The sequence below is a fragment of the Amblyomma mixtum genome, chromosome 3 (assembly GCF_055824585.1).
Source record: "Amblyomma mixtum isolate Tamu chromosome 3, ASM5582458v1, whole genome shotgun sequence".
NCBI classification, from domain to species: Eukaryota; Metazoa; Arthropoda; class Arachnida; order Ixodida; family Ixodidae; genus Amblyomma; species Amblyomma mixtum.
Genome location: NC_143014.1, coordinates 219,119,706 through 219,146,295, shown reverse-complemented (window position 1 = coordinate 219,146,295; position 26,590 = coordinate 219,119,706). Strand labels below are relative to the sequence as shown.

Genomic DNA, 26,590 nt, shown 5'->3' with positions numbered 1-26,590 from the left:
TGAGAATGCGAGCTAAACGGTGTGGTCAGGAAGCACACTACTTTGGTCTCTAAACTTATGCCAAGGGCTGCACTTCTTACCTTTATCGTAGACCGCCGGGTTAGAGTCAGGACAGACGCCGCTCCCGCCGGGAACGAACTAGAACCACTACCGTCTCGCCGGTGGCTGGTCCGTGCCGCTGAACCATGCAATGCCCATGCAGCGCTCCAGGCCTGGTCTCCCTCCATGTGCTGCTCGCTCGGCCCTTATCTAGCAGCTGGCAGTATGACGCACATGCTCATCGCGCTTCCGGTGATGACCTTGCCGGATATGCGCGGTGCTGTTCTACCTGGATGCATCCGCTCGTGTCCGAATGGAGTAGAATGACGTGATCTCGGCCTGCGCACCCTTACGCGCCTATCCGTAGGGGGGGCGTGTACCAAAAAAATCTTAAGGCACTATATTGGATATGTCGAGCGACTCCTGAATCCGAAGGGAAGGGGGGGGGGCGTTCTTGTCAGCCGAAGACATTCTGCTTGCGAACTCGGTTACGTCGGGAAATTGAAATGCTTGCCGAGTTCTTCATTAACGTAGGTAGGGAAGCAATATATAGGCTATTTCGTTTTTGTTAGTGCGCATCATGACCTTCACAACTGAGAGACACCACGATTGCCATGTCCGTCCCCTCGTAGGCCATATTGGGAAAAGGGGGTACTGGCATTAAAGCGCTGTTCTCAGTTCCTGAGCCGCTGCCTGAGGACGTCGTGTTCCATCAGATTTGTGTTTACTCTGGCAGTGTGCACTGAAATGTGTTGTATTGTGCGAGTGCTAGTTTTATTCTGGCAGAGTTGCAGTGTGTTTAGTGTCTCACTACTACCTGACACAAACAAATGTGTTTAAAGTGTTTGCCCGTGTACATTATATTTTGGACACCACCGGCGGCTCAATGTATATAGCAAGTCACTCCCATCTTCGCTTTCAGTTCCTCTTTCTCTCCTTCACCGGTCTCTTCTCCCAGTGAGCATTTGCACGCCAAAGGGCCACGGCCCATCTGTCCATTCTTCCTGTCGTTAAAGGTTTCTAGAACACACATGCCCGCACACGCCAGCACAAATACGTACAAGCGCACTGACCCATTGAGTCACTGACTTAGCTACAAACGCGCACGCACATGCAGGCGCACGTTTCAGAGTAATAGCTGCATTTCACGAGAAAAACATTCTTCAACCTATGTGCAGCCATTGCCCTCACCGTTGGATAAAACTAGGCTCGAATAGAAAAGAAAAGGAACGTGCGTGTGTCGAAGATTATTGTGAGAATACATATTTCAATGCGACTCTGTACCGTTTTCTTTCAAAACGCATAGTCAATTGATGTCTCTAACAAAGTATTTAGAATGCCATTTTCTATTTTACTACAGGCTAAGTTGAATTCTCGCGCCTAGTGTGGCCCGATCAGTTTGCTGACAGTATGCGGCTGAAGGCTTACAACGTATAGTGTCTTACTCTGCTTCTTTTCTCGTTCCTTACAGGTTGTGCATTCCACTTTTCTTTGTCATCATGTGCTTTTACGTCATCCCATGTTTCGTCACCGGGCCCTATACCAGAGCGTTCCTCAAGAGTCTTCACGTCGAGGTTACGGAAGGATGGTGGCTCCTGCTCTTTCAGATCAGAAACTTTTCCGAGTACCAAGCTCAGGTAAGCTTTGCGGGACACCTTAAGAAAACCTAATTCCAAAGCTCCTATTGCTATCGCTATAAAAAAAAAGCCATTCAGCCCCCGGAAAAAAAGAGGAATCTTACTGTCCTGCGGTTGCGTTCATTTGCGCGAGTACTGTGATTACGAAAGTTTCGCTTTTACAGAGGCTTGTTGTTACTTCGTTATGCTCCGAAATATGAAGCAATTATAAGGTGACACCGAATGGTGGACTCTTAAGGAGAACCCTGGTTGCGCTAGAGATCCAAAGTATGAGAGATGCTTCGCCTTTGGAAGTCCCTTGCATGAACATATAAGCGACTATTCATAGCATAGCATCCACCATCGCCAGCTCACTACAGCTCCCTACCACTGCTCATGGACTCCGCTGCTCCACTTTGGCGCAGATTTCTACCTTGCGGACTGTCGCGACATTCACGTCGTTACAGTGTAGTTACGATGCATTAATGGAGTGTATTGCGATCTGCAGTTCGGGGCTCTTGGGAAGGGAATTTTTTCGTGGGTAGGTAGGTCCAATATTTCAAAGCTGCACAATAGTTGTGAGAGACGCCGTAGTAGAGGATCCAGATTTATTTCGGCCTCCTGGATTCATGAACACACAAGCCTTCTTGTACTTCCCCTCCTCACAAATGCCGCCGTGGCGGCCGAGACTCGATTCAGCGGCCTTGGGATCAGCAGGGGAACGCCACAACCACTCAACCACCGCGACGATTTTGAAGGAACGTTTTTAGGTCAGGGATTATTATGCATTGCATTATGCAAGAACACAGTCAACCGCTAGGGTTAATTTCATGATAACACATCTATACTGGAAGCAGCTGTGGCGAGTGGATGTAGAGTTTAACTCCAGGAACTGGGTGCACAAGGCAACTGTAACCAAACTGCTTGCAGGAGCATGTTTGCTTTCCTGTGGTCGCCCAGGTAGGGCTCGCTCAGTAGCCGGTTCGTATGCTGTTCCGTGGATTCCGGATCCCGCTACAAATTCGCCAGCGAAAGTTACAATAAGTGAGCTTCCTTATATGGGCATGACAAGGAGCATGACATTTTAAGCCACTCGCGGCTGAGAAAGAGGAGGATGGTGACAGCCAGTTGTTCTACCCGCAGTTTCTTGCTGCTCTGTGTCACACTTACGCATGCGTGAAGTTAATCTATCTTATTTATATACTGGACAAAAGCTTACTCACGTATCATATGTGAGTCCACTGGGACGTGGTATTTTTCCTTCTGGTCTAGCCTCCTGCTACAACAGGGTTCCTTCATGTGGGACATCTGTATATTTGACAGGCTTTTAGGCTTGATGGGATAAATACCGTGAGACAGGAGGTATGGAGCACGAGAGGTTGTTTGCTGACTAGGTTTGTCTGTCTTTGCTCTCAGTTATCATTGCCAATTCTAAAAGATTCTCTAAGTTGAGAACACATGTTTTTTACTTGGCAGATGATCCTCATGCATACGTGGCACCTGTCCGCAGACTTTCAACTCTGTGCCGTTTCTCTTCCCGTTTTATTGATGCTGAAAAGGTAAGTGCTGCAAGTCAAAAAGCAAACATACGTTTTTAAATATCTCTGGCCTGGTTTACGAAGTTTTACAGCGCAAGAGTGCTTGGCCGATGCACGAGTTTTTTTTTCTCATGCGGCCAGCTCAGGAGAATGGATACCAACCATGATAGTCAATTAGAAGGCAATCTGAGTCGCGCGAAGCTCGTATAGCAGTCAAAGGTTTTAATTATGAGCCCTTCTCGACTGAAGTGCCATAGGACGCGCAAGTGCACTGATATAACAAAGGCTTATCGACCTATGCTGGGCTGCTGCGCCTATTTTCGAAGTTTTATTTTTAAATGTTCCTTTCTTTTACAGTGTTTCTCATGGAGCGTACTAGCCCAGAAATTGTCCTCTGTCCCTTCCTTGGCTTCAAGGGGGAGGAGACCTCTTCACTGAAGTGGCGATGGAGTTAAGCCGAGGGGGCGTTGCTCTGGATGGACATTCGAGACCTGTTGCCGCGCGAATCAAAAGCTAGGGAATGCGTTGCAGCAGCTCGACGATTCGTTTGCATGCACATACAAAGCGCAAAACGCTTGTCTAGAGCACCATGAGCGTGTTTCGGTCGGAACACGCGATATCTAGCCATAACGTTTAGCAAAAATGGTCCGTATGGAAGCATATGCATTTAAACTTGCAGGTTTTCATCGTCATTTTTTGCCTACCTGGCCTAAGCGATTTTCGGAACAGCGGAATACAGAGCTTGGTCCTTCTTTGCGACTCGCCATTAGTTCCCGAGCGTGAGCAAAATGTGGATTGGGTTTCGTGAATCAGTTTGTGATATTGGAGGGAGAGGAAGGGGCGCATCGCACTTGGTTTTCTGTAGGACTGTTGGTCCAAAATCCTAGGAGGAAAAACACGTCCTTTTGCATGCGAGTCAGTAACTGCTGATTGTCCGTAGGTCTTCGCTAAGCCCCACTCGGGTGAGAGAAGTCTTTTGCTGTTTATTGGTAGTTTAATTGCATTTTTTTATTTATAGCAATATCTGTTGGCATTTCGGTTGTACCACCGGGTTCTTAAGAAAATATCACTGAGTTTGGGAAGAAAATTTAGCATGATGAGGAGCAAGAATTATCAAAAGAGATCAAGAGACGCAGAAACTTTACTGCCAATCTGTGGCCTATAAAACAGCACAGAACACTATTTCGGCAAGCCCGTATCTCGCGGTAATACGGGAAAGGCATAAGCATTTTGCGCACCCGCTGACAGATTTTATCACCTACCACGCAGCAACTGCTGCTGAACTCTGGCAGTTTGCCTTGGGTGATAAATAAATAGAGTCTTATTTTAGTTATTTCAGTTCAGAAATTAATCGCGCGTCCTTGTGGTCCCATTATGCTACGTGCATCATATGAGAAGCTGCCATCGGCCGCGACAGGCTCTTCTGTTGCGTTTATGCTACTCTTCTTAGGTGGAAGCTTAGTGCATCGTTCTTCCGTCATTACCGCGTTCGTTTATTCCTAGATTGTACTTCTGATGATTATGATTAACTTCGATGCGCAAGGGCATCTGTGGCCAAAGAGCGCCATGGTACAAGGTTGCTTCTTTTACTCAAGGGGGGGGGGGGGGGGGGGGGTCAAAGACCCATTTCCTAAGCATTCCACCATAAAGAAACCCAGCACCATGCAGGGGAAAGCTTGTACCCATTGTATCTCCGGTGGGTACCCAGTGGCACTGGGGGTCGTTCCCCGCACCTCCCGAATGCGAGGCGGATGCTCACACGACTAGGCCATCGCTGTGTTCAGAACTGTACTACTAACATTCCAAAAATGCTCTGTTAAAACTTTTATGTTTAAAATTGGGACCCTCCATGTCAAGTGCAGTGCCTGGGACGGGAAACTGGATTTATGGTTTGTCCAGTATGCTGTACGTGTTATGCCAAATATAAACGAATATTTCAAAGTAATTTGTACATCACACAGACCTATCCCGAACTCAATGACTTTTCCTCGTTTTCTTTTATCACGTTGCCGTTATACCTCAGTTATACGCAAAGCTCTTTTTATAAAAGTTGTTTTAATTTTTCCTCGGGGTAACAGGGCAGCCTGGAAGTGCAAGTATTTCTTTGCTTCGGTAGTACGTTGCATATCGCAGTGCAGAAAAAACGACCGCTACTAGAAAATATGCCATATACACTCTCGTAAGGGCCGCTCCTTTTATTTGTTTTTAGATTTCGGTGCTATGCGGTCCTTACACGAAAGCGATATATTTCCACGCAATTTTTCAATCAGAGTGAGACTCAGATTGTGCGCACCGTTCTTGAGCGATGACCCACATTTTAGGACGACTCTGCTTGGACGTGGACAATCCTTCATTAAGATAACGCACTAAAAGCCTGCATGAAACGACCACGCCGGAAATCACTTGCAATGAAACAGGCTGGAAGGGAACTTCTATGGCAGACGTAACATCCCCCTCAGGTTATTGCGAAAAAAGTTATTCCGTATAACAATTAACAAGAGTAACAGTTTAATAATATTGCCGCGAATCTTTGTAATGTTTTGTAGTGTTTGTTTGTTCATGCTTCAAGGATGCCGACACGCCACTTTATCGCTTCGTTTGTGACGCAAGACGCACCTAGATTTATCTCGATTGATCTCATCCAGGCGGAGCCGATTCTACTTCGCGCCAAAATGTTCTAGTAACTTTCCAAGCTTTATCTCGAATGTTGGCTATCAGCTTTAAAAAGAGCACGGCCGACAGCGGCGGGGATTCTGTTCGACGACCGCCGAGCACACTTGTTGCTACGCCGCCGCCGAGTGATTCAGTTCTTTGCGGGCACAAGTCAGCCCAAATAAAGAGTTCCGTTTCGAAGACATCCTCGTTGTTTTCCTGTTCGCCGAACTGCAGTCACCACTACGTGACATCTGGTGGAGGTGCTAACGGATGTCCCTGTCGCCCTCACCCCCTGGGAGCCGTCAGAGCAGCCCGAGCCGTCTCGAAGAAGATCACGCGAAAGCCGCAGAAGCCGTCCCCCCCCCCCCCCCCCCCCCCCCCCCCGAAGGCGAAGGGCGAAGCAGCCGTCGTCTCCAGAGATGTCCACCAGCATTCGGACTGCTACCGGACCGCACGCGAGCGCAGAAGGCCCCCTCAATTTCGACTTCAGCCATGGCTACGACACCAGCCCCCATTATTTTACACCAGCCCCGACTGCCGCCCGCGTTCAACGCTTCACCGGGCGAGGATCCCGAGGGATGGCTGGAACAGTTTGAGCATGCCGCCGTGTTCAACAGTTGGGACCACCAGACCAAAATGAGCCATGTTTCCTTCACCTTGGAAGGACCAGCGAGAATTTGGTTCGAAAACAACGAAGCTTCTCTAGCGACGTGGGAATTACTCAGACGGGAGTTCCTGAAGGCCTTCACGAGCATCATCAGGAAAGAAAGAGCTCACCTGCTTCTACAGTCACGCAACCAACACCCGAACGAGTCAGTGACCGCATATGTAGAAGATATGAAGCACCTTTTTCGACGAGTCGATCCTGACATGGTGGAGGAGAAGAAGGTGGAGCTATTGATGCGTGGTGCTAAAGAGGCACTTTTCGGCGGTCTGACCCGGACCCACCGAAGACGGTCGCGGAATTCTCTAGTGAAGGAGCCGCCATTGAGAGAACCTTGGAAGCACGAGCCCGTCATTTTCCTCGAGAGCCCCAATTGACCTCGACTGCCCTCTCGGATGGCAAGTCATTCGGAGACAACCTCCGGGATGTTATCCGCGAAATTGTACGGGAAGAGCTGCATCGCCCGCTACCATCTTCCAACCAGCCTCAAGTAGCGACCCTTGAGGAAATCGTACGCGAAGAAGTGCAGCATGCGCTTGGCACTCCATCTTCTTCGCCTCCAGCTGAAGCTCCAGCCTTGACCTACGCCGCTGCACTACGCAGTCATCAGCCCCAACGCGACAGCAGAAGTCCGCCTCTTCGACGTGAAAAAGCTGTTCCCGAACGCCGTCCCCCTGCCCCCGCCCGCCCAGCCTACGAACGACGCCCAAGCCCCAGGAAGTGCGACGCCTGGAGGGCTTCCAACAACCGCCCGCTGTGCTTCCATTGCGGCGAAGCCGGTCATATACTTCGCCACTGCCCGTACAGACGCATCGGCCTGCGTGGTTTCGCCATCGACGCCCCACGACCATTACCTAGCCAGCGGCCATGGGAAATCGACGACTACCTGCACAGAGGGGAGTACGTGTCGCCAAACCGTCTTTCCCGCTCGCCGTCGCCGTCCATCGCACGTTTTGCATCATCGGGCCGCAGCTACGCCGCGGCTGTCCGAGGAAGGTCCCCTACCCCTGTAGGGGAAACTAAACAAAGCAACCTGTGGAGGTCAGGTTGCTTGCCGAGGAAACGACGAAGATCCTCCAGCGACCACGCCGTATGAAGACGCCGCACCCACTACTCCGACACCGCTTACAAAGACAACCTCGACCACGACGCGAACCACCTTCAAAACGACGCCGCCATCAAGAAAAGCTTCGACCACACGCCCCACCCACGATTCACATACCCGATGAAGCCGTGACCCGAAGCGGAGGACGACGTTCAACTCCAGAGCCAGGACATCCGACTTAGAAGTGTTTATCGACGGCCGGAAAGTCACTGCTCTAGTCGAGACGGGAGCCGATTATTCGGTGATGAATGGACCATTCGCTGCGCAGCTGAGGAAAGTAACGACCGCTTTGGACGGCCCACAAATTCGCACCGAAGGGGGCCACATCATTATGCCATTAGGACGATGCACAGCGCGAGTGACTTTCAAGTGACATAGCTATCCCGCGACCTTCGTAGTGCTACGCCAATGTTCCCGAGAAGTGATCTTGGGCATGGATTTCGTCAATGAGCATCAGGCGATCATCGGCCTGCGATCCAAGTTGATCGCACTTTCCACGGACGAGGCCATTCCGTCGATGAGAACTTCGGAACATCACGTTGCACTTAGTGTCCTGGAGGAACAAGTGAGTGTCCCACCCCGCTCAAGCGTCATCGTCACCGTACGCGCCACGGAAGCGAATAACACAGAGGCCATTATCGAGGGGAACATGCAGTTGCTTCTCGACCGAGGAATCAGCATCGCCAGAGGCATCGCACATTTCCGGAAAGAACAAGCCGAAGTACTCCTGACTAACGTCAGCGAAGAATACCGGCACGTTAACAGAGGAACGACGATTGCTTTCCTCGACAAAATATCCGACGTACGGGACTCATTCGCCCTCTCCGATCCATCCGTAGAAGATTCGTCTGACCAAGAGAACTCCCCCACTTTCGACATAGACCCAGCCCTGCCCCGGACCAGACAAGATCAGATCCGCAATCTCCTTCGAAGCTACAGCGAGTGCTTCTCGTCATCGCCTAAGGTCCGACAAACGCCGATTGCCAAGCATCGTATTATAGCCGACCAGCACGCCCGACCTCTCCGCCAAGGCTCCTACCGAGTGTCGCCGTGATAACGACAAGCCATCCGGGACCAAATGAAAGAAATGCTGCGCGACAACATTATTCAGCCTTCAAAGAGCCCCTGGGTGGCAGCGGTTGTTCTAGTGAGAAAGAAAGACGGAGCACTTCGATTCTGCGTTGCTTACCGGCGGTTGAACAACATCACAAAGAAGGACGTCTACCCCCTCCCCCGCATCGACGACACACTGGACCGGCTCTGCAACGCCAAGTATTTCCATCGATGGACCTCAAGAGCGGCTACTGGCAAATTGAGGTCGATGAAAAAGATCGCGAGAAGCCCGCATTCATCATTCCAGATGGCCTCTTCGAGTTCAAGGTGATGCCGTTTGGTCTCTGTTCAGCACCAGCGACATTTCAGCGAGTAATGGATACAGTGCTGGCAGGCCTGAAGTGGCAGATTTGCCTGGTATATTTAGATGGCGTCGTTGCCTTCGCATCTAACTTTGAAGAGCACCTGAAAAGGCTTCGAACAGTGCTAGACGGAATCAAATCGTCCGGGCTAACCTTGAAAGAAGAGAAGTGCCACTTTGCCTATGAAGAGCTGCTGTTTCTAGGCCACTTTGTTAGCAAGGAGGGAGTACGCCCAGACCCGCAGAAAACAGCTGCTATCGAAATGTTTCCGCCACCGGCCGATAAGAAAGCTGTGCGCAGATTCCTCGGACTGTGCGCGTATTACCGACGTTTCGTCAAGAACTTTTCGCGCATTGCCGAGCCACTGACCCACCTGACAAAGGCAGATGTGCCATTCAAATGGGAAGCGCCGCAAATAGAGGCCCTCAAGGAACTTCAGCGCCGTTTACAGTCGCAACCGATCCTCGCGCACTTTGATGAAAACGCCGAGACTGAAATTCAATCCGACGCAAGTAGTGTGGGCCTAGGTGCTGTCCTCGTTCAGAAAATTGACCGAGTGGAGAAGGTCATCGCCTACGCTAGCCGTTTCCTGTCCAAAGCCGAAGCTAATTATTTGACAACTGAGAAGGAGTGCCTTGCCATCATCTGGGCTACGTCGCAATTCCGCCTCTACCTGTACGGACGACCGTTCAAGGTGGTCAGCGATCACCACGCACTGTGCTGGCTCGCCAGTTTGAAGGACCCCTCCGGCCGCCTCGCTCGATAGAGCCTGTGGCTCCAAGAGTTTGATGTAACCGTCGTTTACAAGTCCGGACGCAAGCGTTCTGACGCCGACTGCCTGTCACGAGCTCCTGTAGATGCACCACCGCCGGACGACGATGAGGCCGCCTTCCTGGGACCTATCAGCTCCAGCTCTTTTGTACAACAGCAACGTGCGGACCCCAACATAAAATGCCTCATTGAATACTTGGAAGGCAAGGTTTCTTCACCCACCCCGCGCTCGTTCAAGCGAGGATTGTCTTCGTTCTGTTTACAGAACGATGTAATCGTGAAGAAGAACTTTGCAGCGAGCAAGACAGCATACCTCCTTGATGTACCTGTAAGCCTGCGCGGAGTTCTTCAGGCTTCACACGACGAGCCGACAGCTGGACATCTCGGGTTTTCTCGCACCCTCCGCCGCAGTCAAGACAAGTCTTACTGGCCCCGACTGTCTGCCAACGTCGCACATTATGTGAAAACCTGCCGAGATTGCCAGCGACGAAAGACCCCTCAACCCGACCAGCAGGATTTCTGAACCCCACTGAACCCCTCTCAAGGCTCTTTCAGCAGATAGGCATGGACTTGCTTGGTCCTTTTCTGTAATCAACATCTGGAAATAAGTGGATCATTATAGCGACCGACTAGCTGTCCCGCTACGCCGAGGCAAAAGCCCTACCGAACGGAACAGCAGCAGAAGTCGCCAAATTTTTCGTGGAGAACATTCTTCTGCGACACGGCGCCCCCGATGTGCTCATCACTGACCGAGGAACAGCATTTACAGTGGAACTGACGCAAGCCATCCTCCATTACAGCCAAACAAGCCACCGGAGAACAACTGCATACCACCCGCAGACCAACGGACTGACTGAGCGCCTCAACAAAATTATCGCCGATATGCTCGCCAAGTATGTCGATGCCGAACACAAGACCTGGGACGTCATCTTGGCTTACGTAGTCTTCGCCTGCAACACCGCAGTGCAGGAGACCACCCATATGACGCATTTTAGGCTCGTCCATGGCAGAGAGGCCACGACCACGCTAGACGCCATGCTGCCGAACGTTACCGAGGAAGACAACGTCGACGTCGCCGCCTACCTTCAACGCGCAGAAGAAACCCGAAGACTTGGCCGATTAAGGATCAAGGACCAGCAGCGCACATTCGCCAGACGCTACAACCTACGAAGACGCAACGAGGAATACAAGCCAGGAGACCGAGTCTAGGTTTGGACGCCCATTCGCCGCCGAGGATTGAGTGAAAAGCCTTTGCGCCGCTATTTCGGCCCGTACAACGTTCTTCGTCGGCTAGGTGAATTGAAATATGAAGCCGTCCCTGACCAAATGACAGCATCCCAGCGACGCCGCGTATGACCAGAAGTAGTCCATGTCATGCGCCTAAAGCCCTATCATGCACGTCAAAGGACGCCGTGTTTCCACATTTGGTGTTTATTTTTGCACAATCCTTTTTTCATTGCTTATAGCCGCATTGTGTTCTAAAGCATCGCGTCGATGCTTCTTTGAGAGGGGAGTAATGCCGCGAATCTTTCTAATATTTAGCATTGTTTGTTTATTCATGCTTCATGGCTGCCGACACGCCTCTTTATCGTTTCGTTTGTGACGCAAGACGCGCTTAGATTTATTTCAATTGATCGCATCCAGGCGGAGCCCATTCTACTTTGCGCCAGAATGTTCTAGTAACTTTCCAAGCTTTATCTCGAATGTTCGCTATCAGCTTTAAAAAGAGCGCGGCCGACAGCAGCGGGGATTCTGTTCGACGACCGCCGAGCACGCTTGCTGCTACGCTGCCACCGAGTGTTTCAGTTCTTTGCGGGCGCAAGTCAGCCCAAATAAAGAGTTCCGTTTCGAAGACATCCCCGTTGTATTCCTGTTCGCCGGACTGCAGTCACGACTACGTGAAAATATTTTACTGCCACATTAATTGCTTACAATATTTTAAGGCGGAAGCCTTTAATGCCTCATCGTTGTAAGCAGGAGCTGTCGACAGAAAATGTCACGCTTTTCAGTTGGTCGAAACGGTCGTGACGACACAGTGCGCGAATTTCAAACGAGGCCAATTGTACTTCGGCTACTAACCATGCAACCAATTAAAGGGATCGTATAGTGATGCTCCAATAAAGTTTGACTGAGTTTAGTTAATTGCTTACTTAACCAATTAGTCAAATTAACCTTTCTAGTCAGACCAGATAAATAAATAAAACTGAGTAAGAAATTGGCCGAGCTTGGGAATCGAACCCCGGACTCCGCAGTGCGAGTCGAGCACGCTGCCACTCCGCCATGCCAACTCGATGGTTTGGAATGAACAAAGGTGCGTCTAGTGAATACGGTATCTTCGTTCACTCCCATCTTCCTCCCTTCCCGTTACGGCGAGGTTTAGGTGTCCACCGAGATATGCGAGACACATTTCCTTTCCTCAAAAACCAATTTACCGACGAGCAAGTCGTATTTGTCCGCGTTTCTGATTGGTCCAAATTGTCCTGACGTCACCATGCGCGAATTTTGACGGGTGTCCACCGAAATATGTGAGACAGTTACTGCGCAACTGCCTTTCCTCAAATACAATTTTCGTTTTCTTCACTACGGCTCCTCTTTCTTCTTTCACTCACACTACCTCCCTTCCTGTACAGTGCGGCTCAGGTGTCCACCGAGATGACAGAGAATTACAGCGCCATTTCCTTTCCTCAAAAAGCGTTGTGTTCAAAGGGCAAGGCATCGCGCCGAACGGATGGTGGCGTTCCGTGGACTTCCTGGCAGCGCTGCAACACGCTGTCGCGTTCCACTCCTAAAGGCGAAGCTTAAGCGTCATTAATGAGCAGTTAATTAATGCACCAACAAAATGGGAAGTGAACAATCGGGTAGCAGAATGCAGCACTCAGGCTTTCGCCTTTCACTACTTTAGCCGCTAAAGTTCCCGTAATATTTGGGTCCGTCTGAGAGAGGAAATCTACAATGCAGCACAACATGCAACTCCTACACTCAGGTTCGTACAGATACCGTGGACTCGAGCTTATAAAGCCGGTAGTGAAGGGTGTCCCAAGAGTGGTATTGGCAAACGAGTAATGAGCAAAATTTTTAAACAAAATAATGGGGCTGTGCATGCAATTTATGAGTAGTGCTATTTAAGAGCTTTACTTTCTTAAGAGCTTTAGCAACCTGGTGTTGATAAAATATTCATTCTATGGCTTGCTTAAAAAGGTCCGAGTTTGTATCAAGGATGATAGTAGTGGGAAGACAGTTCTAGTCATGCGCTGTTTGGATGAAGAAGGAATGAAGATGGGTCACGGTGCGAGCAGGAGGTGGGTAAACGGCCTTGTGGTGGCTTGTGCTGGCTGAAGAACGATGGGCAGGCTGGATAAAAAAGTTGTAAGAAAAGTTGTGATACATTTTGTGATACAAGCATAGCCTTGAAACTATACGGCGTTGCTTGACGTTAGGTAGGCAAGTATTATTTTTGAGGGAAGTAACACTGTTGGAGTATAAGTGGTTTCAGTAGATGAATCAAACGGCGCTATTTTGAGCAAGTTCAATACAGTTGGTTAGGCTAAGTTGAGCGCGGTCCCAGATGGCAAATGCGTGCTCTCTGACCGAATGAATGTTTTTTAAGCTAGTAATTTAACTGGTGGTGAAGCTAGACGTAAATTACGACGAAAGTAGCCGAGAGTTTTGTGAACATTGTTAATTATCCGCGTTATATAGATAGACCAGTTAAGGGTACCCGATATGTCAGCACGATGATACTCAATGCAATTGCGGGGTAAGACACTAGAACCGTTCAGAAGATAATTGTGGCTAGGGTAATTTTGTCGTCTGGGGAAGGAAACAAGCGCGGTTTTGTTGGCCAATGTGGCTGCGCTTCCGTTGGACGTGGCAGCACCTGTTGGCCGCGTGTTCTTTGTGTTCCATCCGCTTTATGGGCAATGCTGGAACTGTCTCTAGGTTGAAATAACATGTTTTAAATAACCGCAACGCTATTTTCACCGGAAAGTAAACCTTTAAGTGTTTTCTTTGGTGGAAGACCGACAAAAAAATTTGGCGAACGCGTACATACTGATGCCAAGAAAGATTCTGTTGAAGAACGCCTTACGGTGTAGCAGCCATGAACGAGATAAAAAGGAATGCTTTATGGCTTTATACATACATATAAGCCTGTAGAAGAACTCAGAGCAGTCTCCCAAAGCGGAGTAGGGATTATGAGCACAGACACGGACTAGATAAAAATTATTTTGAAGGCGATCATCGAAGAAAGAACGGTCAGATTTGAAGCGCTAAAGCAATTTCATCAGCTTATCCCACATAAGTTAGCGTCCTTATTGGTCGTTGCATTTCAGTGCGAAAGCACTATTCCCGACCTACCAGCCGAGAGCAAGGATTGTGTCTTGTGTGCCTTGTCTTGGTTGCGAGAGATTGCTCGGAAGAGGAACATGTGTCGCGCAATACCGGTGGTTGATAGAAATAGCCACCTGCTAGTGCAGTGGCGCTTCTATTAACCGCTGCGCCACTGCGCCACTGCGCTGGTAGTGGTATATGAGGACTTGCTGCCATCTATGAATCTTAAGTAGAGAATGACCACTTCTACATATATGAGCATTAACTCACTACAGCCCCTAAGGCGGAGCTTAAGTGCCCCTACTTTCACACGTTCACTGTGTTTAACTACGTTAAACCCAGACCACTTTTTTTCTTGGCTTACATGATTGGATTGTCGTGCCGCTGACTTCATGAAGGGCCGCTAGTGGTGTGATAGCTAATTACGCAACCATGCAATCGCCCCACAACCTCTAAGCCACAAAATAAGATGAGAATGCTTAGTCAAGGATATGCTGACAGAAAAATAAATTAAAGAATGCCTTTTTATCATTACTCTTCACATGAATGCTATGCAGCCGGAAAGTGATGGCGCTAGGAACGTTTGGAGCGCTGTCTCTGCTGGGTTGCTTCATGACAGCGTGGACTGTGGCTGACTCCGAGATTATGCCTTTCTTGGTGCTTCCCGGCTACAAATTTAGGTGAGCGTGTTACGTACTGCACGGGTATGGTTTATGCATGCTTTATATATGAGTCTTTATTTGTTCTCTACCTGAACCCTACCGTAGAATAGTGGAATACCTGTGGAATAGTAGTGATCCCTGCCGTAGAATAGTGCATATGCCAACTTCTTCGCTTGTGCTGCCTTCGTGCTCGACTAAGCGTTAAGATCAGGACGTTTGTGCGGAGGAATTCTTTGCGTATCATCATTCGTGTCTGACGCTTCCACCTCGAAAAGGTGCCTCTTGATAATTGCAAGCGCATCACTGCAGCTTACCGCAAGTCCTGGCTGATTTGTATGAAGTCTAGTTCCGTGATCATCAAGTTTACGACTGTTGCATGTTTTAAAAACGCACTTTTGGTACTTTCTTGCTTACGATATTCATTTCCACAGAAAATGCTGCAGCCTCGTGCCGTTGTCGCTAGGAGAGTTTATAATTATGGTTTATAATATATGTGGATATAACGTCCCAAAGCGACTCAGGCTATGAGTTGGTATGGCATTCTATAAACTTAAATTTTTAAAACTTATCTGACCTCATGTTCGCCACGGTCACATACGGGACATGCGTGCACCGGCAAACATGTGATGTCAGTCAGTGACACGGGCAGAAAACACCGCACGACGCTGCCGCTCGTCCCTCACCGCAGCCGCCTGGGCTTGTTGCCAGCAAAGCTTCACACCCGGGGAGGCAACGACCTGAAAACCTCTTATCCGCATTGAGAAAAGCAAAACGAGCGGCTGCATTTAATATTTTCATGCCTTGTAATTGTATTGATCGGTGAACTTTTGCCATTCCGATCGAGATTCTTAAATTTCCGGCTCCTTTCATAACGAGGCCTAGCGAGTTCGCAAGATTCGTGCGTGTGATTTCGATGATTGGGGAGAGTGAATTCATACGTTTTAGCGGATGCAAACAGGCGCCGAGCGTAGTTTCGGCTACAGTGGCCTCAAAGTGACGACCGCCTACATCGCTTGGCGCGCGTATACAATAAGAGAGAAGTGCCGATGTGACCAGGTCTGCAGAGCATGTGCTGAAGGCAGCCGGCAGCAGCCGTCAGCTTCGACTGCTGACAACAAATTTGGCGGTTTTCATTAATGCAAGACGTGTCCGAACGTAGTTTTCGGTAAAGCGATTTAAAATCAAGTATCGGTGACATCGGAGGAAGCAGATAAAATTAGCAGGATGTGCCGGTCCTACGCGAGCGTTTCCCAAGCAGGCGATAACATCATCGGCTTTTGTTGCAGTGTTATCGTATAGTCTGTAAACGAGTAAAACTGCAATTTGTGATTAAGTGCAGATAATATTTAAGAAAAAGAGAGCCCACCTAGCGCTTCATGCAAAGCAAACGAGCAGTACAGTTTTTCACAGCTATGTAAAAAACCTGCGCATGGCTGCGGTTGTCATAATCGTCGCATTCCTGGGGGACTTCGTGCACGCGCAGTAAAAGCTTAGTGATGCACTATTATATTGAAGAACTAATTTAGGCGGCGGCGACTATTCGTCGGTGCGGGCCGTGAAATAATTAAGTCGCGTTGGGTTTTGCCAGAGGCGTGGTTCTGCAAGAGGGTTCTACGTATGAGCTCAAAGAAATGTATGTTCGACTCACACACATACATGCAGCGGGGAAGCCATCGCATTCGACACTTTTCTCTGCTATTTTCGAGTCGCAAGCTGAGTGCAGTACCACGTTGTGATAATATGAGTCTAATTATCGAGCCGACGAATAGTGGGTAACAACTTCGTAGCAAGTAAAAGAATTCCACGCCTTTCACGGCGCATATCGGCGGAGGCATGCGCGGCACGTGCCGCTTTTCACATATGGCAGCACTTTACTGCTCAAAAGAGACCACACTCATAAATAGCGAATAATATTCTTCTGGGTATAAATATTAAAGCAGGGGTGCATGCATTTCTATTTCCTCAACAATCGAAAACGGGTGTTACGAGCAAGTCCGCTTTCCCAAGAATCACTAAGCTCGTGTACTAAGGTGATGTCTTCCGAAAAGAAAACACAGAAGAGGCGTTTTATTTCGCTAAGCTAAAAAAAGACTTCGAACTGCGCTGTCCAAGGTCTGCAAGCAAGCATCTCAACGTAGCCAACCGCGCGCAGCAGACGAGGCGGCCTGGATATACCGTTGTGACGTCAGAGATCAGAGGTTGCCTGACCAGCATGCAGTTCCTAAAAGAAACGAAATAAAAATCGTTTTAAAAATATCTACCGCACAGAATAAATTCAAACTTCTTTAATTGTAACTTAACGTGTTGCAAATTAAATGCAATAAGCAGGGTACGCACGAAAATAGGCCGTCATGGCCCCTTTAAGGCGGAGCTTAATTTTCCCCACTAATTGAAGAATGAACACCTGTTTTCACACGTCTATTCGCTTTAACAACGTTAAACCGGTAGCAATTTTATAACGGCATAGCATCAAAGGCCCCGTCACCCAGGAAACCTGGCGTCGGCATCGGCGCTGTGAGCGAAAAATCACGAGCTTGACTCCGGCAGGTGGTGCCCGAAGAGCAACCCGGGAGGCAGGTGGGCCACCTAGGTCACGTGACCTTGCGGCATCATCACAACCTGCCCACCGGATAGTCAGCAAACTTCCCACTGTAACAGCTGCCAGTTAAATTAATGATTGGTCGGTCGGCGTGATCAACCTTGTGCGCACAAGGCCCACCGCTGGGAGCACCTGTCATCGTAGGGCAGTGGTGCACCACTGCGTCAGGAGGGTTGTGAGGGCTCCCAGGGATCGATCTATGTAAGGTAGAGATCGAGATTCTGCATATATGGGAATTAACTTATTACGCTATCATGTCATACCCATCAAGCGGGTTTTTGTCCCCTCCAGTTTATAAATTTCTTTTAGAATGTTGTACGAGCAGATGCACCACAATAGCAGCCAAATAGAGTGACGTATTTGCGCACTTGCACGCATTTACTCTGTTGTCAGTGAAACTAGAACTAGTTCAAGGGAACAACCAGTTCCTTCCGGCTACACCGACGGCTGCAGAATGTGGAAGCCCAGGTTAGCTGTTCGACCGTAACATCTGTGGGGATACACATGAATCCCCTGCCCCATAGTAACGGCCGCGCGTAATTATCACGCGATGTATGCTTGCGCCGTTCGCAAGGTTTGCGAGGTAGGGCACTCTCGCCGCCCCCGCTTCCTTTCGCGCCCCGCCGCGGAGACTCTCCCTCTTTCCCCTCTTAGAACGGAGAGACCTCCTCTCTACAGCCCGGGAGAAGGCGCGTTTCTTCCGAGGCTCGCTGGTCTTCTGGCGGGAGCCGTGCCCACGCACGGATCAGAGAGCTGCCACGGAGACCGCTGCTCTACCCATATCGCCCGGCCACCGCGTGTGACTTGACCACCGCGGGCTGTGAGCGAGGAGCCACGCGAGGTGAGCGGAACCTTCTTCCCCCACATTTTTGCGTGCGTTCTTTCCTGTTGTGCTTTTCACCCCTGTACGCGCACGAAACACTCCCTCGTTACGACTGTGGTATTGTTGCTGCTGTTCTGTAGCTCGGGAGCAATAAACGCTCATCCGAGTAGAATACTCGTGTTTGTCCCCTCTGGCCCGAACCCACCGTGGTTGCGACTTACCGCACCGCGGGTTGGGGGTCACAGCTTTGACTGCTGGGGCTGGCACGCTGGTGCTAGAAAGCGACAACTGCTTCTAGCCCTTTGAGCGTTATTACAAAAAAAAATTCAGGGGCACTTTGACTGTCTAAAGTGCGTAGAGGCGAAAGCGTTTCCCGCACCACTTTGCCTATGTGGCACTGGTGACTTCACCACTGGATGACGTCACACATAATTGATGACGAAGTAATGTCAAATTACTCATTAGTGACTAATTACCGATTAATGACTAAATAAAATCAGCTGCTAATTAATGACGCTTAAGCTTCGCCTTTAGGAGTGGAACGCGACAGCGTGTTGTAGCGCTGCCAGGCAGTCCACGGAACGCCACCACCCGTTCGGCGCGATGCCTTACCCTTTGAACGCGACGCTTTTTGAGGAAAGGAAATTACGCAGTAATTCTCTGTCATCTCGGTGGACACCCGAACCGCACCCTACAGGAAGCGAGGAACGCCACCACCCGCTCGGCGCGATGCCTTGCCCTTTGAACGCAACGCTTTTTGAGGAAAGGAAATTCTCTGTCATCTGGGTGGACACACGAACCGCACCGTACAGGAAGGGAGGAAGTGGGAGTGAAAGAAGAAAAAGGGGCCGTAATGAAGAAACAGAAAATTGTATTTGAGGAAAGGAAATTACGCAGTAACTGTCTCGCATATCTCGGTGGACACCCATGAAAACGCGGACACATCTGCCGACACGGCTGCCGACACGGCTGCTAACGACAGTATGAGGCATTAAAGGCTTTCGCCTTAAAACCCCCATACACCAAGGTGCACTCCAGACCTGGCGCCGTCCGAGACCGAAGCTGGCGATACAAAATTGTTTGTGATCCAGTATTCACACTGAACAGTGGAGTTTGGAGTTGATTTTCATAATTTCTAGGTCTGTATGCCTGTTTCAATATGAGAAAACAAACCACTTAAAACTTTTTTCTGCACCCCTTTAAGAACAATCAATTAGGAGAGGGATACACAGTAGAAAACCATAAACATTAATGAGTGCGGTGTAAGCAGTCAGAAGGGAAAGAAAATACCGAAGCTAGATACAACTCCAACTAAAGCGCAAACACGAAGAAAGCGACGAAAAGTACCGACAAGAAATCAGGAGAAAGTGAGGGAAGTTCAAGAACGAAGCATGACCCCACGAACGAACAGTGACGACCAGGGATTAGCTGACATCCTTTGAGGGGTGGAAGTGCAGAGTAACGATTTGATGACTGCCGAATTATGAAGACAGGAACGCCTAATCCATCAAGCTTGCTTTTTTTATTGAAAAAGAGTAAGGCGCACCAGTTAGTAAGCAACTCGAGTATTTACGAGCTCAATTATGCCCAACAATTTAAGTCAAAAACTTTGAATATTGGAAAATTGTAAGGTGCTGTTATGGATATATTGAACGTAATGGCCCATTCTTCCGATGTGTGGCAGAAAACATCTGCGAAAGTTTTTTCATTCCTTGCATGGGGCAGGTATGACTGCCATGAGGAACCAATGTGAACGCTTTTGACGATCGCAAAAACGTTAGTAGCAAAATAAATGTAAGCCTTTTGAAGGGAGATCGACGGATATAGAGATTCTCATAGCGAATCTTACAACTTTTGAAAAAATTGCGTTCATAAGCGCTTTGCCGTTCAAAAATGATTTTGTCCAGAATTGCTGGGTATGAACCAGCACAGCAAAGAATACGAAAGTCAAGGCAAGTATGGAAACGGCGACATGGTCGCAATAAATAGAACAGTAATGGTGGTCGTAAGGCACAAGGAATGGAAGCCAGAACGTCACACGAACTCCTGAAGCATAGAGCGTCTGGCACATTAGGTACACTCGACTGCAGGGGTGAAACCAAACATTACAAAAAGAAAAAATCTAAATACGAAAGTTCTGCTTGTGGGAAGCAGTTTCGAGAAAGCACACTAGATAGGCGATTTGTAGATGCTGGGGAAGTGGCGTGGGTATAGTGCACGTGAATGTTTTGCGCGTATGTACACGGCAATGTTATATCACGCAACAAAGTACAAAGACAAGGAACAACAGCAAAATTGTGTTGCAAATTTGTACTTCGCGAAATATGATTATTCCTGAATAAGATTATTTGCGAATAAGATTATTAGTGAATTAGGCTCCACGGTTAAACAGCCTGAAATAGTTGTTAATTTTTATTCCTTGATGGAATCCTGGTTCAGGGCATTAGAAGGTAGTTGCTTGAAGTGAAATGGAAAGTAAAAGTTTCGTCACCCTTTGCAATGATTCGCGTATATCCAGGGGAGTGCGTACTCTGGCGCTCTACTGAGTACTCGAACATTTGTCTGATATTTCTTGAAGGAAGAGGGAAAGCAATTTCTTGTATAATCACGCGGCTTAATAGATATTGTAGAGTGTGAATTTTGGCGTTTTGGGGTCTTATATATTAGTCTGATGACTCCAAGCGCGTGGCACGTAATATGTGAGCAAGCAACCGGGATAGCACTTTATCCACACGATAGATCGTGGATTGCGCACAAGAACGATAGACGTATGGGAATACCATACCTAAGCACATACTGTCCAAGGGCTCTAGTCAAGTCCAGTCAAGTCGTCTTTACTTATATCAGAACGATATGGTAAGATCCCGGCAAAAAAGTGAAACACATTTAACTTGAAGCAGCCCGGGCCCTCTTGTACAATGCAAGATACCGTGAAAAGGACAGAGCAGGCTGGATAACTGATGTACGCTACAAATTAGCTGGGCAAGAACGAATATGAAGTCAACAACATTTAATAGCCTGGGTAAATCTGGTAGGAAAAAAGAAACAATACGCAGATAAAGAAGATTGCTGACTAGTTACACGTCATATTATGAGATTAAAATGTATTCATAAACCGTAAACTAAGCAAAAAAAAGAATTAAAATCTCGTATCTCAGCAGAGATATCAAAGAAAGCATGAAAGTCACCGTATCAGGCCGTCACAAATTTCTCGCTTGCTGGTCTTTTCCTGAGATTTGCATTTACTCACCAGTTTATTTAATAAATGGGGAAAAGCAAAGCGCAACATCAAACGTCCGCATTCTGTGCGGGAGAAGGGGATGCACCAAAATGATTGATTGCAAAACGCATATGTTGCAATGGTTGCTTTAAAGCAGGATAGTTCTAGAAAATTATTTTCATGGTAATGGATACATATTTTATATCACATTACTAATTTATATTCGTATAGGTCATGAACTGGGGTGATGTGAAAGCGAACAAACAATTCCTGTGTGTGCGCACGGTAATCCACACCTGCTAGGTGTCGGAACACTTTCTTTTGAAGCATGAAAATTTTATTTATGCTTGCCTGCGTTGTATTTCCCCATACAAAGAAGCAGTAATTTAAGTCAGATAGAAACAGTGTATTGCAAATCATCATTTTTATAGACGTTGGAAGAAAGTACCGTAATCTTGTTAACGCACCTACACACTTTGCAAGACAACATATAACAGTACCAACGTGATCGCCCCAGACCATATTCTTGTTGAAAAATACTCCAAGTGTTTTCAGGGTATATCTACAATTTCTATGACGGAATTTCCAATGGTAAACTGAAATTCTGACATGGTCCCCTTATTTTTAGCGCGAAAAATAAGAGCTTTTGTCTTTTTTGCGTTTAGAACTAGGTAGTTTTCTTCGCTCCAGGGTTTCAGGTCATATAACGTGCTGTTAATTATTGGAACAAGGGATTATATAGTACTGCCCTTCACCCATTAGGGCTCAACAAAAGTCTAATAAAGGGATTTTGTTCATTTTTAGCGCATAATTCTCTCTTATAAAGAAAAAACAGATTACTTAAATTTCGTTACGATTGCTTCATTCGTTCCGTAGTTACGCAGGTGTACTTTTTACAGTACGCTGGGTCTTCCCCATAGCACATGTGGCTACTGCGCTCCACTCCGACTCAGTGGCGTGAATTTTGCTAATGTGTCCGTGATTTTTACACAGGTTGATACAACACTTCTTGCAGGCCCTCATGAATCTTTTCTGGCTATACTGGAACCGCAGTTATTCCAATTTGCGCGGCAAGCTTTCTTGTTTTCAAAGAAGCATCATACGTGTTTGAGGCAGAGTGCCTACGAACCTCTGGTTGCGGCATGTCAAGGCGTAGGTAATAACGAGTAACGTTCTTACCATGGCAAAAATAGTCAGCAGGCTCGTCCGTAGCAATTTGGTAGATTGTTCAAGCGTTCACAATTGCAAAGTTGAGCTTTCGTGTCAACAGCCCCCCCCCCCCTCCATCGCTTTTGTCTCTGATGCCGATGTAGCAGCAGTTGATGGCTTTATCCGAAAGGTCGACACCTGCCATACGTCTGTTGTAAAAGGAAAGGAGTTTTGGCTGACAAGAGACCTGTTTTTCTTGCGCTCTATGCAACCACCTCTTTACAAAACATATAGACTCAATGCTGGTACAGTTACAGGCCATACTGACTACTCTTGTCCTTAGACTTAAAAAAAAAGCACGTAACCTACACTATTGATGCAAGAACCAATTTTTCCTGGCTGCTTCTATGCCATTGCTTTCTTTGGGCCGAGTGGACACTTCCTAAACCCGTTTGCCAAAAACAGTTCCTATAACCCGAAATTCCACCCTGCGGAGCGTTATCACAATTTCATGACTAATTCAAAAATTCCCCAAAAAGATGAAATGGCCATTAAGCATTGAAATCACTTCAGGCAACGACAGGACACCGCGTGCTAACAAAGGTTTCTTTTCCGAACTCAAGGACGTTCCACAGTAGGTGTGAAATGCATAGCAGTAACCGTGTGCTCTGCAGAACCTCCAGTTCTTATAACAAAAACTTTATTATAACAAATTAAAATCACACAACGAGAAGACAAAGTGGTTTTTCCAAAGAATTGCAAGAAACCATAAGATCAATGACCTGGAATAAATAGTCGCCGTTGTGCACACATAAAGGCCCAGCGTAGTATAGAAAGTACAACAGCATATGATTCATCAGAGCGCAAAAAAAGTCAAAGGTGCAGGACATTCAAAGCATCCATCGCTTACTTTAGTCTTTCGTGCTGCTCTATACATGAAACTAGGGTAATATTTGCACAAACATGGCCGCGAGAAAATTACAAAGAAGCGACTACCGGTGCAGTTCATGGGAAACAAACATCCAGAAGTTTCACCATGGAAAGATGGCATACTTAAAAAAGGAAACACGCCTTCTTAGTTAAAGGCCATCGGCCAATCTCCTGGTGACAAAACCATTACGTACTTGAAAATAAGAAATTAATCTTTCATGTTCAAATCACAAAAAAAAATTAACTGTACTTTTAAAAGTACGTTGGGTTAAAAAAAGTGTCGACTGCACCAATGACATATTGTGGCATATTACTTGTTTTGGTGATGTCATTATTGTAAAGGATGAAAAGTAATGGTTCTAAATTACTTCCCTGTGGAACGCCAGTCGTTATTTACTGAAAGGAGGAAAAGTTTTTTTCCTATTTCCACGCATTGGAAAGGGTGTTACAAATAAGATTCTAGGAGGAATGTTTTCCTCCGTAAGCCATGGAGTTCAAGTTTCTGTAGTAGTCTATGATGATTGAGGCGATCAAAGGTTTTTGAAAAATATAAGAAGATTCCTATGCATACCTCTTTATTTTCAAACTCGTTGAGGATTATCTCTATTTGTTAGACGGATACCATTGGACGGATATTTACAGGACTGGTGAATTCATTCTTATATAGTGGGACTCAGATGAACTTTAGACGTTTTGTGACACGATCAGTGTGTTTCAGAAAGTTCACGCGCTCATCACAGGAGTGCACGAAAAACAAAGAAAACTTTCCAAAGCGAACAGACTATTGCGTACAGTCACGACCGCTATAATACGCACCACGCTTCGGCATTCTAAATCCTCACACACTTTTAGCGGCGAAGATTAGTCGGTAGTGAATGCATCTATAGCAAATGCCACTGTAGCGCTAAGGTTGAAATTCAAGGAACTTTCATAGTTAATTTAAGAAACGCGGCAGAAAGAATCCAATACAGGTAGTATCAGTCTGGCCGCGCATGCATAGCACGGTTCAAAATAAGCTGCCCTGCTTTCTAAGCCATTGTTTCCATGCTGATAAGGGTGTAATTTAAAGTTTTCGATGATATATTTACTCCTCGTTCTCTTTTATTTCAGCGTTTCGTTTAAGACCCTCAACACTTACTACGTGCGCCCTTCCTATCACGCGGTATGCTACTTCAGTGGCTGCATAACATTCCTCATCATGGACGATTTCAGGCGCCTGAAGTTGTCAACGGTAAGTTAAAATTAGCGAATATAAGTGCCGTTTAGATGCTTACGAGTGGAGAATAACCTGAAACACAATATTTCTGGTTGAACTTTCCTTTAATACGCACAAAGGGCGCTCTGTAGTTGAATTTATGTAGATGTCATTCTGAAGGGTGCGGCTTCCGGCCCGTTTTACACGTATATCGCCGCTGGGTATCATGGCAATGCATGAAGCGTAGTGCGGCACCATTGCTGTGTTCCGGCTAGTGATTACCGTGACTGTATATCACGGCCAAGATGTTAAGAACTCGGAAGATGTCGGAAACACACGTGCAGAGAAAGTTTAGTTTTTACCGAAATGAATTTCGTTTTAGACGCAAGGTGCTCATGCATATTAGTACCATGCATTAGACAATCAGGTCGAAGCATATCAAGGTGCGTTAAATGGCCAGTGAAGCCCATTCTCTTTAAAAATGCGAAACTGAACAACATAGAAGCATGACGTTTCAGTGGGGTCTGAAACTAAACTTCACGATATCAGAGTTATAGGTGTTGTACTCAAATGATTTCGCATTTTTCGCGCAGACGTACACTGAACACTTTCTTTTTGTCGTACGATGATCATCAACCTCTGAAAGTTAAATTTTTATTTTTCCTTCTCAGAGGAGGCGAGAGCCAAGTCACAGGTGCACTTCTACTCCATGCTTGCGCCTGCGCCCTGCTGGCTCTGGCAGAAGCGCAGAGGCTGTAGCGCAAGACACTATTGAAAGCGAAACTTTCTCGTAAGGAAACGTGAGGCAGTGTGCTGGCGACCATATGCCGGGGAAATAAAGCCATGTCAGTGAAGATAGTAGGAGGACAAATATTCTTGTTCTTTTCTTACATAGCCAGTGCCTTCACTTCATCACTGGAGCACTAGTGGGCTTTGATTTCAGATTTTAGCTTCTTTCGTTGTAGAGCCTGTCTTGAAAGTTTTCAGAAATAGTTGCCTAGATTGAGTCAACAACGTACATACAACCTGTTGCTTAACGTCTAAATCCGATAAGACGGCCTTTTAGCTTCGTCGGGATTCGCCATCTTCAAAATTAATCGCCAATTAGCGACAGTGTATCGTCTTCCCTTTCTGTGTTCTTTGTGAAGTTCGCGCTTGAGATGCGTTATTCAAGTTCTCCATAGGAATGCGCCACCTTCTCTATTGCACAATATTTTCACGGAAAAGCAAAGTCTTATTCTATCTTCTGCCACAATGCGCCCTTTTAGCGGCTGAAAGCCAGGTAACTAGTTTGGCCATACCTCGCTTCAGCTTCTTAATTTCTTACACTGAGATGAGCTGAACTTTTAAAACTCCTCCACTGTCTGCAAAATGAATATTTCCGCTACAACTTATTCCAAGTGGCCACAGTTTAGGACACACGCTCGTCGGTCTCATTAAGCGAGTTGTGTTGCCTTAACTGGAAGAAAATGAGAAATATTTTTTAGAGGTAGTGCCTTCTGTTTTCATGCTATTGCGAATTAGTTGCTTATTTTCTGATCGAGCAGAAATCTATACTGTCTATTGACGCTTGTTTTCCAAATGGAACCATTAATACAGGGTGGATGACTTGTAATGAAGCTGGAAACGCGTGTATATACGTAGTTCGCCTATTCTAACGTCTTCACCATTACTCCTCATTGTTCAACAGGCAAGCGCTTTTGGCTCAATCGTGAAGCTCGAGCCATCCCTCGAGTTGCGCCTGTGCGGACTCTAAAATGCTCAAGGGGAATTTTCGGCATTCCGGCGTTGTAATCTGCACTGCAGCGTCAAGTTCACAAATGTCGCGAGTTCATTTTCGCCCAGTTCTTCCTATGGAAGCAATTTTTCTTTTCGCAGTA

The 26,590-nt window shown here is 47.3% G+C and overlaps 1 protein-coding gene across 1 annotated transcript in view; it reads left to right on the top strand.

The window, feature by feature from the left end:
* Window positions 1-26,590, top strand: part of LOC149353724 (nose resistant to fluoxetine protein 6-like) — a 90,282-nt gene that overhangs the window by 56,095 nt on the left and 7,597 nt on the right. Inside the window, exons 11-14 of the mRNA XM_089575851.1 lie at window positions 1,511-1,676; window positions 3,132-3,214; window positions 14,690-14,812; window positions 24,626-24,746. Of these exons, the coding sequence (XP_089431977.1) occupies window positions 1,511-1,676; window positions 3,132-3,214; window positions 14,690-14,812; window positions 24,626-24,746 (493 nt within the window). The remainder of the gene's footprint in view (window positions 1-1,510; window positions 1,677-3,131; window positions 3,215-14,689; window positions 14,813-24,625; window positions 24,747-26,590) is intronic.